The sequence below is a fragment of the Cajanus cajan genome, chromosome 10, assembly GCF_000230855.2.
Source record: "Cajanus cajan strain Asha chromosome 10, NIPB_CcT2T_4, whole genome shotgun sequence".
In the NCBI taxonomy this organism is placed as follows: domain Eukaryota; kingdom Viridiplantae; phylum Streptophyta; class Magnoliopsida; order Fabales; family Fabaceae; genus Cajanus; species Cajanus cajan.
Window position 1 is genome coordinate 50644710 of NC_138526.1, and position 16429 is coordinate 50661138.

Genomic DNA, 16429 nt, shown 5'->3' on the forward strand with positions numbered 1-16429 from the left:
TTATTTTATCACAATGTCAAAATCTTTGTATATTTTTTGATCAACAAAAGAATTAAAACAATGTTAAATGAGAATAATAATACTCTCAAACTTGTTGCAATGACTTTATAAACATAGCTTTATTAAAATTTTGTGTGACTAAGCATGGTTATATTTCAATCATTGATACCACAAAACATGATTATACATAATTTTTATTTATTTATAAAACTATCAAAACAATACTAATTGATGTTATAAATGCTCTAGAGCGTGCAACAACTTTATCAACAAAAAATCATTAAAAAATAAATAATTATAATAAATATAAATTAATCTATGTATAATTATTTTTAATTAATTAAACATCTTAATTTCATGTTGTCTTTTCTCAATCATGATTTTCTAGTTTCAATATGTATACTAATGAACTTATAAGAAAACTGATAATACAACATCATTAATTAGGGATGATAAATATACCCGTATCCGCGGGTAATACCGAACCCGTCTCGACTTTGACGGGAAATACCCGATTTGACTGGGTACAGGTACGGGTAAAACCCGATATATTAAATCGGATATGGGTACAGGTACGAGTATGTACTTACCCACCCCGTACCCGTACCCGTACCCGTCCCTGTTCCCATTTTTAATTTAATATCCACTTTCAATTTAATTATATTAAAGAATTTTAATATTTTTTTCATGTGTAATTATTTATTATAATATGAGATAAAAAAATAACCTAATTATAACTATAATATAATTAAAAAAACAATTTAAAAATATTATATTTTTAAAAAAAAATAAATAATAAAAAATTTGACAGGTACGGGTACGAGTACAGGTATACCCGATACCCGACGGGGACAGGGATGAGGATAAAAATCACATACCCGACGGGTACGGGTACGGGGACGGGGATGAGTTTGGCTTGCGGGGACAGGGACGGGTATCATGAAACTCGTACCCGCCTCGCCCCGTTGCCATCCCTATCATTAATCATGTGATTCATGTTATAAATAAATATTGATTCTTATTAATTATAATGATAAGTATAAATTAATTTTTAATTATCAATTTTAAAATATCGTATAAATTATGTCTATAAAAAATAATTTATTATTACGTCATGAATAACAAATTTCAAATGTTGATATATATATATATATATTTTAATATAATAGGTTCATAATAACATAATAAATTGATTTAAGGAATCTTATTTTTTAAAAATATTATATTTAATAGAATAAACAGTTTTTTGCGTTTTCTGCTTTTTAAGTGTGTTTGTCTAAACCGTATATTTTTATTTTACGTGTTTCATTTAAAAAACAATTTTTAAAAATCATTTTTATATAAATTAAAAGTTATAAATCAACCATTATTTATAATTAATTTTAGAATGAAATTAATCTTATTAATAATTAGTTTTTAACCTTTATTTTGAATATACAAATTTTTTGTTATTTTCTATTTGGACGAATCTCAGTATTAACACCTTAATATATATAATAAGATAATACTTATTTTGAGTCAACAAAAATTTCTTCCGTTATTCTCCATTTGGCCAAAAAAATTTTGAGAAAAAATTATTTCAAATATTAACAACTTTTATATAATAAGATGAGATAATTCTTATTTTGAGTGATTTTTTAATCATTATTTGTCATTTTTTTAATGAGAAAAAAATACTCTAAATGTTAACATTCTTAGAGCAACTCCGATGGGAGTTGCTTGTCTTATGAAAGAATTCAAGTCCCGATTTTTTGCTATTGGAGGATTCTGACGTGACAACATGAGTTGCTTGAAGAAGAGAAATAGTTATTTCCTCAAACAACCGTTCCTTACCAGATTTCAAGTAGATCTTATTGAACATATTTGGGAATGTTTCGGAAATAATAATGATGAAAATTAATTTCGTATAATATTTATATATTTACTATTGCTTTATTTTATTTTTAATATCTATTTATTGTGTATTTTTTTCTCGTAATTTATTTTCTTTCATTATAGTTTTTAATAAAAATTTAAATTTGGTTCATAAATGATTAAATTTTTTTTCCAAAAGTTAAATTTCTTAAAGTTTTTTATCATTGGAGTAAATTTGTGTTTGAGTTGCTTAATACTGACATGGCACACTAAAGATCACTTTTTTCATTTTTCAATACATGAAGCAACTAAAATAAGTTGTTTTCATTGGAGATGCTTTAAGATTTATATGTATAATAAAAAGAGAAATGTTAGCAACACATTATTTATTACACTCTTTCAAACATATTTTCTCTCATTGGTTAAAAGTTTAAAAAAATATAAAATTTGATGAATTTCACGTATCATTTAATGACTCACTTTCCTAATTTTATAATTTTTAATAAATTATAATTATTAAAAACAAGTAGTGCATTTCTAACATTCCTTACACACAAAAAAAAGAAGATAAAAGTTACACATAATTTAAATTCTTAATTGGAAAAGCCGACGAGTCATAAATTTAATCTTTAGTTATATTATATTAAGGGGGGTGTATTGGATTAGGATTTTAAAGGACTTTTTTAGTTTAAAAAAATCCTGCGGGTTTTAAAAGACTTTGCAGGATTTTCATGACTTTTAAGATTTTGCAGGATTCTACAAGACTTAAAATCAGGATTTTAATGGATTCTGCAAGACTTTTAAATCAGGATTTTAATGGATTCTGTGAGATTTTATGGAGTTTTGACATTTGATAAGATTTTTTTAAAAAAATCATACATTTAAATTTAAAAAGAGTCAAAGACAAAAATAATAATAAAAAAAATAATGTCTAGATAAATAATAATAATAATTATTCATAATATCCTATATTCTTTTTATAGCATCCACTATCAATTGTAACAATTCATCGGAATCCTCCTTGGTCCAAGCTTCATAGTTTTCTTTCTCTTTTCCTTTTTCTTTATTATTTCCTTGTGAATCTCCCATTTGAATTACTAAAACAATATATGTTGAAAACTAGTTATATAAATAATTATGGATAAGAGACAAAATCAATAAAATTATATTATTTTTAGAAGCACACCAATCATAAAAGACCGAATATATCTTAGCTATCCAAATGGATCAAATACCTCAGTCATTATAAAAAAAACATGTAAAAATGGAAATATAGAAACATAAGATAATTTTTTATATAAAAAAAATCAGTATATTCGATACTGAGAAAATATTTAGATATATAATTTTTTTTATATAAACAGAAGTATTTAAATATAGAGAATATATATCTTATATATATATATATATATATATATATTATTTTAGTTATATATTGTATGATAATTTTTAACGATATTTATAAATGTAAATTATTCTAACAAATATTTTAACAATATTTCTTTTTTTAAAAAATAAGCTAATGAAAGCATAAATCCTAAACCCTAAAAAATTAGATACTACAATGTCTTATGTTAATTTTTTTTTAAATATAAAAAAATCTTAATTTCACAATATATAAATAAAAAGAAAAATTCATAGTAAAAAAATAAAATAATTTTTAAGTCATAAAAGGATAAGGAATAAGAGTAACAAATTCAAGGGAAGGAGAGAGTTCGCAATTTTTATGCTAAGAGGGTTCTTCCCCCAATTAAGATCCATTTTCATCTCATTCTACTCATAGAAACCCTAACAAATTCATCTTTTATATATATATATATATTGTAGAGATTGTGATATTAATTTCATCTTTCACCTTTTTCTTTTTTGACGTGTGTTATAAAAAAAATTATCACTTAAAAGTTGAAATTTCAAGTATTTTTTTGTGTTATATAAAGGAACAAATTCAACTACATAGAATAAAATAAAGCAAGTCAATTAAAGATAACGAACAGAAAAATAAAACAAGTTAATGACACTATTATTTACATATTAGAGTTTCACAAAATAGGAGAATGAGATGAGAATAATACTACAATATTATATATGAGCAATGAACAATAGTGTGGTATTATTAGTAGAGAAAAAATGGAGAAGACAGGAGCATAGAAAAAAAAAGATGAAAAAATCACTTGAAAATTCTTGAAACACTTGAAAAATCACTTCAAACAATCCTTCAAAATCCGATGGGTTTGGATGAGATTGTTTTATGAATCTGGTATTTATAGATAACACTATAAAGTCCTTCGAAATCCCTCTCACACAACAATCCTTTAAAATCCTTATATTTTTGAATACCAATAGATTATTTTTAAGTTGTAAAAAATCTCAAATGAATACCAGTGGATTTTAATGGACTCTTTAAAAAATCTTGAAAATCCAGATCGAATACCACTAGATTGTTTTTAAGTGACATAAAATTTTGATTGAATATCAATGGACTTTTTTGCTCAAAAAAAGTCTTTTAAAATCCTACGAAATCCTAAACCAATACACCCCCTAAATTTAATTTTAATACATATACATTGATAGTATAAATATTTTTATATTTTATATTTTCAACTAATAAATATTATAAGATCAATATTAAATAAATCGGCGAGTTTCGAAATTCAAACGCGGCGTTAACAAAAGAAGAGAGAGAGAAAATGAGAATTAGGGTTTTGAAATGTAAAATTTAAATAGAAGCAAAAGTGTTTCGTATTACAAATACAATTCACATTTTCCCCTTCGGCGCGGTGGTCTATTTTCTCAGCGTTCTGGTTTGGGAGGGAAAATTGTAAAAGCCCAAAAATTGAGTCTGAATCGATCACATTCACAACTCAACCTTCAATTCCACCCACCAGGATCAGGTACTCTCTCTCTGTTTCAATTTCTGCTCCCCAATCAGGAATTCAGAACCGTTTGTTTATTTATTTGTTGAGAATGAGAAAACTCGTCATACGATTAATTTATTAATTTTTTTATTTAGTTTCAAGTATTATTGTAGTATCGTGCTTCTATATGCTAATAGCTCATAGGCATGTTCTTCATCCTCCAGTGCTTTGGCCGGGCCATATTCAATTGAATTCTCGGTTATTCTCTAATTTCTCACATTTTCTAGAACAACTTGACTGACTATCTTACCTGGAGATCTTAATTGGCCGATTCCCTATTTTATATACGAAGTTCGTCATTGTTTTAATATGTTGTTTGTTGACGGATTAATAGTACTATCTGCTGTTTGCCTTGTTAATTTTTTGGATCCAGCTTGCTCACTTTAGTGGCGTAAAGTAATCTCAATTGTTGGTGAGAAAATTAGCTGTCGATATTATGTGTACATCCATAAAAAATCATGCGTGTGTTGGAATATTAATCATTAATTTTCTTTTCAATGACTGAGATTACTTTATCTTTACTCCTTTCAGAGAATCAAGTCCTACTGTTTCTTTTTCCTTGATTTAAGTTGCAGGAGAAAATGAAAAATGAATTGCATTAGTAGATAGATTTCATAGGTTCCGAAATGTGCCAATATTCAGCTCAAGGAACTACTTTGTAATCTTATTAGTGAGCTTATGTCTGTGTTAACTGTACTTATTGCTCAATACCGAGGGACCCAACTCCTTTGTCTTAGCTCAGCTCTTTCAGCCAATTTTATTTTAATATATATGTTATTGGTTTGGTTTGCAGATATTAGTTCCAGTCCCTTAAATAGAGAATATAATATGAGTACTACAGTGCAAAGAACTCCAAGATCCGGTAGGCAGTCTTTATTTTTCCAGGATTTAGCTTCACCTGTTTCTGCCTGTAGAGGAAAGTTTTCAAGTCCTGGTCAGGCAGCAGCAGTATCTGCACTATGGCGTGAGAACACTTCCGACCTTCCTCCACCTCCTGTTTTCACCCTGGAGGACAGATCAGACTTTTCTCCTGAATCAGGCATACTAGATTACCAAATGTCCCCCGAGCCTAAGTCAGACAATAAAACTCCCATTCAAACATCAAATAGGGAATTCTCAACTCCAGTGAAAAGCAAATCTGAGGCCAGCACATCTTATGCTTTGAGAGGGTTACAACAAAACCAACAGGGCTCGCCAGGTTTGAGTTGGTGGTCACCTACAACTGCAAAGAGTGGTGGGGACAGAGATGAGAAGGGAAGAAGTTCGCCAGTTGAGGGTGTGGTTCAGCCTGGTGCTTTGATAACTCTTCCTCCACCACTGGAAGTGGCAAGGCCAGAGGTTCAGAGAAATTCTCTGCCAGCAGGGAATCTCAACGAGGAAGAATGGGTAACTGTATACGGGTATGTCTTAAGTCTGCTTTAGCATTGGTGTTTTTCTAATGCTGAGGAGTACATGTGATGTATTCCACTAAAAATCTAATTATAAACAGTTGTTCTTTTAATTCTGCACATTTTCCTACAAACATACCTAGAAAAGTGAATAAAATATCAGCATCGATTTTTACTTCTTTACTCCTAAAAAATCAAGAGAAGTTGCTCCAAACACTTGAGAGCTAATCCATGTTTCCTAAAGAATAAAAAGAGCTTATTCCAAATGGAAAGACTGCTGGGCAATGTAAGAATTAAGAGCAAATTTATAGCTATTTCTGAGTAACAATGGCAACTCATGTTGCATAATTGTGCATATTACTGGGGAGAAAAATCTGTCAATTCAATTTTGTAATATTTCATTGGTATTAATTAGACTATTAGTTTATATAATGATAATTATCTTAAAGGCTTCAAATGGATTGCCAAGTGTCTATGTAATAGGCATATAGGTGTAATAGCCATAAGACGACCACTTGGACAGTATGGTGGTGTTTGAATGGAACATTCACATGGGATTCATGGGAATACCAACGTGGGGGGAGGATTGAGGAAGGTGGGAATTTTGTTAGAGAAATTACTGCAAGGAGAGAGTGGGAGGGTAGACAAAAAGTGGAATTGGGGCCCTTTAGACGGTGAGCAAGTTTGCATCTCAAAGAGCTATTCTAGTGGCTGTTATTTTCCATTTTGTTTCTTTAATTTTTGGGTTAGATTCCCTGTTTTATGTAATAAAAAGAAGTTCCTATTAGTATGTTATTTTCAGTAAGTACCTTGGGAGATACAGCGATTCCTGATTTTAAGGGGTGAACAATACCTAAAAGATTAAGAGTGGTTGTGGCAGTTTCATAAAAGTACGTGAATGGTGTTTTAATGTGAAGAGAGGTGTGGAAGTTTTGGTTTAAAAATAACGAGAGATTGAAATGTGACATTGTTGACAAGGTGCAGATGGCGTCCTATCACAACTGTAATTATTTTATTTATGCAAGCTTTTTTAGGGTGGGATATACATTACATATATTTTACTTGTCTGATTTCATTATAAGACCCAAAATATACTCACTCTTTTGACGATACTTGACCCTTGATGCTTTATTTTTTATACATCCTTTTTTTTTCCCACTTCTATGATCTTCAATTATCTATTTCAATCTTTTGATTGTTTGTTGTTTTAAGCTTTAAGTCTTAAAAGATAAGTACAAAGGATATAATTTGAGTTCCTAGTCTCTCAAGATTTGACATGTTTATGGTTTTAGTCAAGTGTTGAATGTTGTGTTTGATGATAATTATCAAGATTTATTTCTTTTTTTGTGATGTAACTCTGTTTTTGTGTTTTAAATTTATGTCATCTTTTGTCTTTGTATTTTGTAATATTTTATTATTATCATTTTATAGTACTATCATCTTGAATGGATTAAATAAGTTATTTTTTTTTAAAAGTTGTATGACATTCTTTTTTCTACAAAATATAAATGTGCTATTAACAACTAAGGACTGATTTGTTAATAGTATAATTCTTCTTGCCTAGCTGACGAACAGTGTGTATTTTGGGATTTTCTAAGGTGTGGTTTTTCCTTTAAATGTATTTTTTTTTAAGCTTGGAGGATATGGTCTTAAATATTTTTGAGACCTGTAGAGTTTTTTGTTTCTTTTTTTAGATGTCATACGAGTGTCAAGTCCTAAAATCAGCCTCTCCATCTTGTGGGCAAGGTTGTGCATGTCTACCCTCCCGACCTCCTCTCTAGGTGGGAGCTATTTTGATTAGGGATATCAATAAACTGAAGTACTGTTTGTATTGAGAAAGTGTTTGGTTTTCATTATCTATTTTTTTTCACTAATAGACTAATAGTTACAAAATTATTACTTTGTTCTTACTTTTTTTTTTTATTGTTTTAAAAACAAAATATGAAATAATGAAAATAATATTGTGTTTTCACTGTTTGCTAAAAAATCTTTTAAAATAGAAAACAAAGTGACTTTTTATTATTATTTATAATTATCAGTGAAAACAAAAAACTACTTTAATCAAATGGGCCTTATAAGTTAAACTTTGTATTTTCTACATACCAATATACATTCTTCTAACAATGCTCTTTCCGTGCAGATTTTCTCCAGGAGATACTAACATGGTTTTAAGGGAGTTTGAAAAATGTGGTGAAATTTTAAAACATGTTCCTGGTCCTAGAGATGCTAACTGGATGCACATTTTATACCAGGTTCGCAACCTTTTGCTTGCTTGAATGTAATGGTTAATTTTTTTCTTTACGAGGCATTAGTTTTGTTCTATTCCAAGACTATCCATGGTACTTGTCATTTTATCAATATGTATCGGGAAATTATTCCTTTATTTGGTGTCTGCCTGTACATTGCTTAACAAAATTAAATTTCTAGTGTTTTTCAACCAATTTGGTGTCTGCCTGTACATCGCTTAACAAAATTATTGCTGATACAGAATCGTTCTGATGCACAAAAAGCTCTAAACAAGAATGGAATTCAAATTAATGGAGTACTAATTGTTGGTGTGAAACTGTTGGATCCCATGCAACGTCAAGCTTTAAATGAAAGGCTTAACAATCAAGGATTCATGCCCTTACCTCTACCCTCTACTAGAAACTCAGAAGTGAGCACACTGAAAGCTCCTTCTCGACCTTACTATCTGCAGAATGGAAACTCAACTGCACGGCAGACTGGAGGAGCCATTGCTTCCCCAACAAAATCATTAGTGTCCAAGATCATGGACTTGATGTTTGGAGTCTAAATTAGATGTTCTGCTGAATCAAACTAATATTGTTCTGTTTGTTGTAAGCAATGAGTTTACTCGGTTATTCATACACTATGTAAGAAGTTCGGCATGTCTTGTTCATTGGGTTGAGTTGGAATGTTTACTCTGGATTTCAATTGTCAGAATTTATGGCATTTTAACATTGCAATCATATGGATGACTATACAATAAATCAGTACTTGTTAGCGTATGTTTTGAGAAGTGAGAACATAATAATATATAACTACATGATGTAAATCTGATCATTGTCCAGGCAGTAGAGATTTTGGATAAGAGCAGAATGACGTTTATGTTATGCAACCTGATATCGTGTAATGGAATAAGGTTTAGGTTGCGTTATTCTAGGCCCGAGTCTAGCGGGAAGAGACTGACTGATCTTCTACAATGTGGTAAACTCCGGTTTGAATATTGCCGAAATAGGTGTTTATATTTAGTATCTAATTGTGTTTTATGATTTTTGAAGTATGAGTAACAAAAAAATAACAACACTCAAAGTAGATGGAAGTTACATTATTTTGAATCCTTTGATTCATAAGTTGATTGGATGAGTGTTTTTGAACATTGCAACTTGTTTAAATCAAATGCCACAACCGGACGATTACTGCTCTTTAAAAAAATTTCCTTCAACAGAGCATCAAACACGGAAAACGATAAGTGGCTAGAAGTGTAATTAGCAGAAAGACAAATTAATGGTGACGCATGCAAAAAGAATGGGAATATGAGATTTTCCATCATTATTGAATATACAATCACTTATTGTCATGATAAATACTTGAATTTTTATAATAAAATAAAATAATTTTTCTTGGGTTATTAGTTAATAGCTACAGCACCCCTGGTTCCTAAAACATCCAGAGTTAAAACGAAGTACGCAAAGGCACTTACTTATCCGAATACGAAGAGAAGAGAAGAGAAGGAAGTTGGTCTTCGTCACCAATGGCTGCACCAACAAACCCATAGCCGAGAATGTAACAGCAGCATTCCATGGCCTCACATTGCTTCCTTCGTTATCCTTCCCCTAACCCCAAATTCAAAACCCTTCCCAAACCCCCTTACCACCCTTCCGTCTCCTCGCGAATTCAAACCCCACAACCCGACAACGACAACGACAACGACGCCACCAATCCCCAAAACGACAACCGCTTTGACTTCCTCAAACTCACCGTAACCCTCACCATCATCTCCGCCTCCCTCCCCCAACCCGCGGCCGCTGCTGCCGCCACCAGGGGAAAGAAACGGCCGCCGCGAAAACAATCCTCCAAAAAACTCGAAGCTCTCTCGCCGGAGGAGCTCCGGACATGGACTCAGGGCCTCCCCGTGGTCTCCGATCGCCTTCCCTACAGCGAAATCCTGGACTTGAGAAAAAACGGGAAGCTGAAGCACATAATTAAGCCTAGTTCCGCGAACTTGAGGCTAAGGGGTGAAGCAGTTCTCGTGGTTTTGGACGATTCGAGAGTGTTGAGGACAGTGCTGCCTTCGTTTGAGAGCCATAGCATGTTTTGGGATTCATGGGATGAGTTGAAGATTGATTCATTGTGTGTGAATGCGTACACGCCACCCATTAAGAGGCCAGAGTGGCCCCCTTCTCTTTTGTCCATGATTTGGGTGCCCCCTTTTGTGAAGAATTTCTTTGTTAACATTTTTGAAGATAGGGAGAGAAAGCCCAAGAAGGAGTCCAGGAAGATCGCAGAGTATAGGCAAATGAGGATGGATTTGAAGAGGGAGAAGGAAGAAGAGATGAGGAGGTTGAGGGAAGAGAGGGAGACCATGGAGAGGAACATGAGGATTCAGAAGAAGGAGGAGGAGAGGAAAAGGAAGAAGGAGATGAGGAAGCGGAAGTACCAGGAATCGTTGCGCCAGGCGAGTGAGCGTTACGAGAGAATGGCGTATTTTTGGTCGGATTTGGCCAACAATAGCAATGTGGCTAATGCACTTGGGGTGCTTTTCTTCTACATTTTTTATAGGACTGTGGTGCTTAGTTATAGGAAGCAGAAGAAGGACTACGAGGATAGGCTCAAGATTGAGAGGGCTGAGGCTGAAGAGAGGAGGAAGATGAGGGAGTTGGAGAGGGAGATGGAGGGGATTGAAGGTGATGATGAGGAGAGTGAGCAGGGGAAAGGGGAGGAGAATGCTTATTTGAAAATGGCAAAGCAGTTTATGAAATCGGGAGCGCGTGTGAGGAGAGCGCAGAACAAAAGGCTTCCTCAGTATCTAGAGAGAGGAGTGGATGTCAAGTTTAGTGATGTTGCTGGGCTGGGTAAAATTCGACTTGAACTCGAGGAGATTGTCAAGTTCTTTACTCATGGAGAGATGTACCGAAGGAGGGGAGTGAAAATTCCAGGTCTCGTTTACTTCAACTATGATAACCTCTTAACAGAATAATTTGAATGAACTAACTTATTCTTGAGAAAAAATTAATTTTAAAGGACAGTTTTCATGAACTGGCTATCATATTTTGGCAATGTTGTACTTGCATAAATATTTTATTATCTTGTTGTATTTACTTAGTATTTCATTTATCTCATAAAAAAATATAGAAAGGAAGAAACATTTGATTTTGCAGTGCTTTACACTTGACTTGCCTAAGGTTAGAATTTAAATTCGTCACTTAACCAGGTGGCATACTTCTTTGTGGCCCCCCTGGAGTGGGAAAGACATTGCTGGCAAAAGCAGTGGCTGGCGAGGCAGGGGTTAATTTCTTCTCTATTTCTGCTTCACAGTTTGTGGAGATATATGTCGGTGTTGGGGCTTCTCGTGTTCGAGCACTTTACCAAGAAGCCAGGGAAAATGTATGTGATATTTTTTTTAGCCTTTTCGCTGTTCTCTTTACAAATTTTGTTATTTGTTGAAAGTCAAATTATAGGAGTTTGGTTTTTTCCACTGATTTCCACTAATAGTTTTTCTTGTTAATTGCCATATAAACTTGACCATCCTGTTATTACTTAATCCTCATTATATTTGCTTCAAGCTGACTGGAATCCTTTCTTTTTGATCATATACCTATTTCTCCAGCATCAGTGTTTTCATCTAATTGGCTTCCATTTTTTGTATTATATTTTTCAGGCTCCATCTGTTGTCTTCATTGATGAGCTGGATGCTGTGGGAAGGGAGCGTGGCTTGATTAAAGGTTCAGGTGGACAGGAACGTGATGCTACTCTTAATCAGGTTAAGCTGGCAGTGTTATACTTCCCAACTGCTTTTCTTAAGTAAAGTTGTGTCTATATTGGTTGATGTTTCCTGTTGACTGAATGCTCCAGCTCCTGGTGTGCTTAGATGGGTTTGAAGGAAGGGGAGAGGTGATCACTATTGCATCCACTAACCGACCAGACATTCTGGATCCTGCACTAGTGAGACCTGGCAGGTTTGATCGGAAAATATATATTCCCAAACCTGGCCTCATTGGCCGCATAGAAATTCTAAAGGTAGTAGCTCCTCTAACTATTTCACCTGCATGTAGCATTTAAGATTCTGTTATTTTTAAACAGAATTAATAGTTGTTGATTTGTGACAATGGCACATCACGTAGTTTGCTTACTCAATTTGCCCCCTGGTGCCATAGGTCCATGCTCGTAAAAAGCCAATGGCTGAAGATGTTGATTACATGGCTGTAGCTAGTATGACTGATGGAATGGTTGGTGCAGAGTTAGCCAACATAGTTGAGGTTGCTGCAATCAATATGATGCGTGACTCAAGGACCGAGGTAATAGCATCGATATACAATTTTGTCTGATAGTTATTGTTAATGTATTTCCTTAGGCAATTTATATATTCTTTGCTGCATCGAGTATGGCATGACACAGTCAACTCCTTAACATTTTCCAAAATCAAGCATGCAAATAGAAGTATTTATCTGACTACAAGGGCATGCTTCATCGAAAAATGTATTCATTACTTTGTAGTTCTTAAAGGATGATAGATGATATCAACAGTTTCTGTGTCTACACAATAAGTCTCTAAATTGTGGCACAAGAAAGGTTTCATACATATGTACAAAAAGGGAAAAAGGTCAAAGGAGGAAGTGATGAAAAAATGATTAACTATTTGCAGAACATGGTAGCTGGCAGTTATTAATTTCTTCTTCTCACTATTGCAGATTACTACTGATGACTTATTGCAAGCTGCACAAATGGAAGAAAGAGGAATGCTAGATAGAAAGGAGAGAAGCAGAGAGACATGGAAGCAAGTCGCCATAAATGAAGCTGCAATGGCTGTTGTGGCTGTGAACTTTCCTGATCTTAAAAATATAGAGTTTGTATGGGCTTTACACTATCCATTTTGTTTTCTGATTGGGCATATTCTCTCATATTTGAAATCAGGAATTCTGTTAGAATTGAATTGTATTATTTGTTGAAGACCCCAAATCTTTCTCTCCCGAATAGTTCTTGCAAATGTTTCCATTTGCAAATCCCATCTGCATGCAATATTTCCTGATGATTATTTCTGAGCATATTAGATACGAAAAATTAGCCAAAAGCTTATTTTATTACAAAAAATAGATAAGATTGAAGTGAATTTGAAAGAAACCAAGTTGAGGGAAAAAGGAACCAAACAAGATTCGGCTTGTACATCTTAAAAATAATTATTTTTCCTGCCTTTTTCATTTCTATTTCTTGAATATTATATTGTGCCATGCCATTTGTGCTTGAATCATATAATGTGGTACCCGTGGATGATATCTGAAGCTGGCAATATTACAGTAAAAATGTAATGCTAAATAGAATATGTAGACCAAAACATACATTGACTCTTTAACTCTTTTCTTATATTGAATGGAATATTGCTGCATCTAAGGACAATAGAATGCAAAAGTCAAGGTTGTCCTTTTGTTTATCTGGTTATCTGTATGCATCCACAATGCTCTAGAATAGACATTAAATTCATGCAATTCAGGAAGTTGACCTTCAGAGTTTGGTCTTTTGTTCAATATGTTTTTGAAATTTACCTGTAATTGGGTTTATTCACATAAAAACAAACTTTTCTGTGTTATATGAATACTCGTTATCTGACTGTTACTGACAAGAAACATGATGTTTTAGCTTTTTGTTGATTTGGTGTAGGTCACAATTGCCCCTAGAGCTGGTAGGGAATTGGGTTATGTTCGAGTGAAGATGGATTCAGTAAAATTTAATGAAGGAATGCTCACGTATGGATTCTTTAATTAAACCTTTACTCCTTAAAAATATATATTTAGCTATTGGAGAAGGCTCTCCAAATGAAATGCTGTCTGTTATTACTAGCATCAATCGATATTAATGTTTTCAAAGGCTATATATATTGTCTGCATTATGCATTTGATTTAAATTATTTTTGCTTGATCAAATTGCTTCTAATAACTTCGTTTAGTGCCTCCCATATTATTTTCCTCTTAATTGGTAACTGCTAATATCGTGCAGTCGACAATCCCTTCTTGATCATATTACTGTTCAACTAGCTCCCCGTGCGGCTGATGAACTTTGGTTTGGGAGTGATCAGGTAATAGAATAATTTTACATGCTTCCTTTATTTTTGTATTTGTGAAAAAGGAAAACACAGTAGCAGGACAAACAAATAATGCAATGAACAAAATTTATTTCTAGATTTCTAATTCTGTGAGTGGGATTAGAAACACGTGTCCATAAAATCTGTTGGAGAGATCAAAAGGCAAATAAAAAACAAGGGCAAACAATTTATGGACCTCAGATTTTCTGTATGGCAAGAGAAAATGAGAAATGGCTTTTTCTAAGTTCTTTGATTTTGTTAGTTATGATTTATCGCATTATTTTTTTGTTCCATTTTAAAATTACAGTTTTATATCAGTATTATTGTGTACACAAGTTATTTATTTTAAATGTTTAGTTTATGGGTCCCTTTTATTTTGCTTATATCAGATCATGGATACAGTTTAGACATGTAGAAATATTTTAACTTAATTTTCAATCTTTCAGTTGAGTACAATATGGGCTGAAACTGCAGACAATGCTAGATCTGCAGCAAGGACATTTGTTCTTGGTGGGCTTTCCGAGAAGTATCATGGAATATCCAATTTCTGGGTGTCAGACCGAATTAATGTATGGATTCTGTCCCATGTTTTGTTTTCTTATGATGTTTCTTATTTGCAGCTTTGGCGTCAGTTACAATTGCAACTATAAGTTGAAACAAGAATTCCTTGCAATTTATCTTGAATAAACGAGTGTAACGACTGTAGACCAGTGTATCTTGATAACATTTGGCCTAGTTACGATTTCATTATGTTTGATTATTAGGACATTGATTCGGAAGCAATGAGGATTGTCAACTCGTGTTATGAACGTGCAAAAGAGGTATGTTATAATGGAAATAAGGAGAAGGATTAAAGAACTTCATGCCTCTCTTGATTGAGTAAAAAGTCTCAACCTCATTATTCATGACTGTTTTTTCACTTTTGTTTTGCATATTAGATCCTGGAGCAAAACAGAACGCTGATGGATGCTGTGGTGAATGAACTTGTTGAGAAGAAAAGCTTAACCAAGCAAGAATTCTTCCGTCTAGTAGAGTTGCATGGCTCCCTAAAACCAATGCCTCCAAGCATACTTGACTTACGAGTTGCCAAGTGTAGCGAATTCCAAAAATTGATTAATAGTGAAAAGGAAACAAGTTTGAGGAGCCATGCATGAGAAATTGCAGGGGCAAATGCCCCATCAATTTTGAGGAATAATTCTACTATAGGCATATTTACTGCACCTTATTGATGTATTATGTTATATTCTTTACCGCAACTCTGATGGACGCTGTTCCTTGTTTTTCTTCGTTTTGGTGGAAGGCCATGTTAGAACCTGAATTATAAAAAAAAAAAAAATGATGCATTGGAATGCTCGACTTTTATAGTTAACTATTCGTGACTCGTCATATAAAAATAAAATAGAACTGATGAAATTAAAAAAGTGTTCAGTGGACTTAAATAGTGAAATAATTAAATAAATTAGTTGTGGAGTAAGAAGATAATTAAGCAAATTAGTTAAGAAATAAAAAGGTAAAAAGAAAATATGGAAACCAAATCAGAGTATCTCTCTTATTAATGTAATAGATTATAGATAATTAAAAAATGACACTGATAATTTTAATGTAATCAATGTTTTGGTAAATATTAGTTTTTAATAAAGTTGATAGATATTTTTTTTCAATATTATGATAAAAAAAATATAGATAATTAATGATCCACTAAAATGATGATTACAGAAAAAGTAGGTTATTATCCCAGTTTAACAAAATTTGCCTTCGCACTAGTGTTAACTCTCTTGATATGCATTTTTGTCAGAAAATCTACTAGTAAAAATCAATTTAAATTCTTCTTTGTCATCGCATTTAAGAAAGTCTTGATATTTTTATCTCTGTCGGTCATTATAGCGAAGACATCTCATTTAATAATGTCATGTGAAATTTACTATATTATTTTAATTAAATTTTTGCTATTTGTTAATAAATCTTTGTAAATTAAA

General features: G+C 32.6%; 2 protein-coding genes across 2 annotated transcripts; both read left to right on the top strand.

Annotated features, from left to right (window-relative positions):
- Nucleotides 1-4523: 4523 nt before the first annotated feature.
- Nucleotides 4524-9165, top strand: LOC109806816 (mitotic phosphoprotein N' end (MPPN) family protein). The gene is made up of 4 exons (XM_020369324.3): nt 4524-4745; nt 5563-6169; nt 8298-8409; nt 8646-9165. Exons 2-4 carry the CDS (start codon nt 5598-5600, stop codon nt 8949-8951), a joined length of 990 nt encoding a protein of 329 aa, XP_020224913.1. The 5' UTR covers nt 4524-4745; nt 5563-5597; the 3' UTR covers nt 8952-9165.
- A 647-nt stretch (nt 9166-9812) lies between these two features.
- On the top strand, nt 9813-15822 carry EMB2083 (AAA-type ATPase family protein). Its single transcript, XM_020370846.3, has 11 exons — nt 9813-11316; nt 11592-11764; nt 12039-12140; nt 12233-12397; nt 12535-12675; nt 13069-13227; nt 14033-14118; nt 14369-14447; nt 14900-15022; nt 15218-15274; nt 15392-15822. The coding sequence occupies exons 1-11, from the start codon at nt 9960-9962 to the stop codon at nt 15605-15607; spliced, it is 2658 nt and encodes an 885-aa protein (XP_020226435.1). The 5' UTR covers nt 9813-9959; the 3' UTR covers nt 15608-15822.
- The last annotated feature ends 607 nt before the right edge of the window (nt 15823-16429 follow it).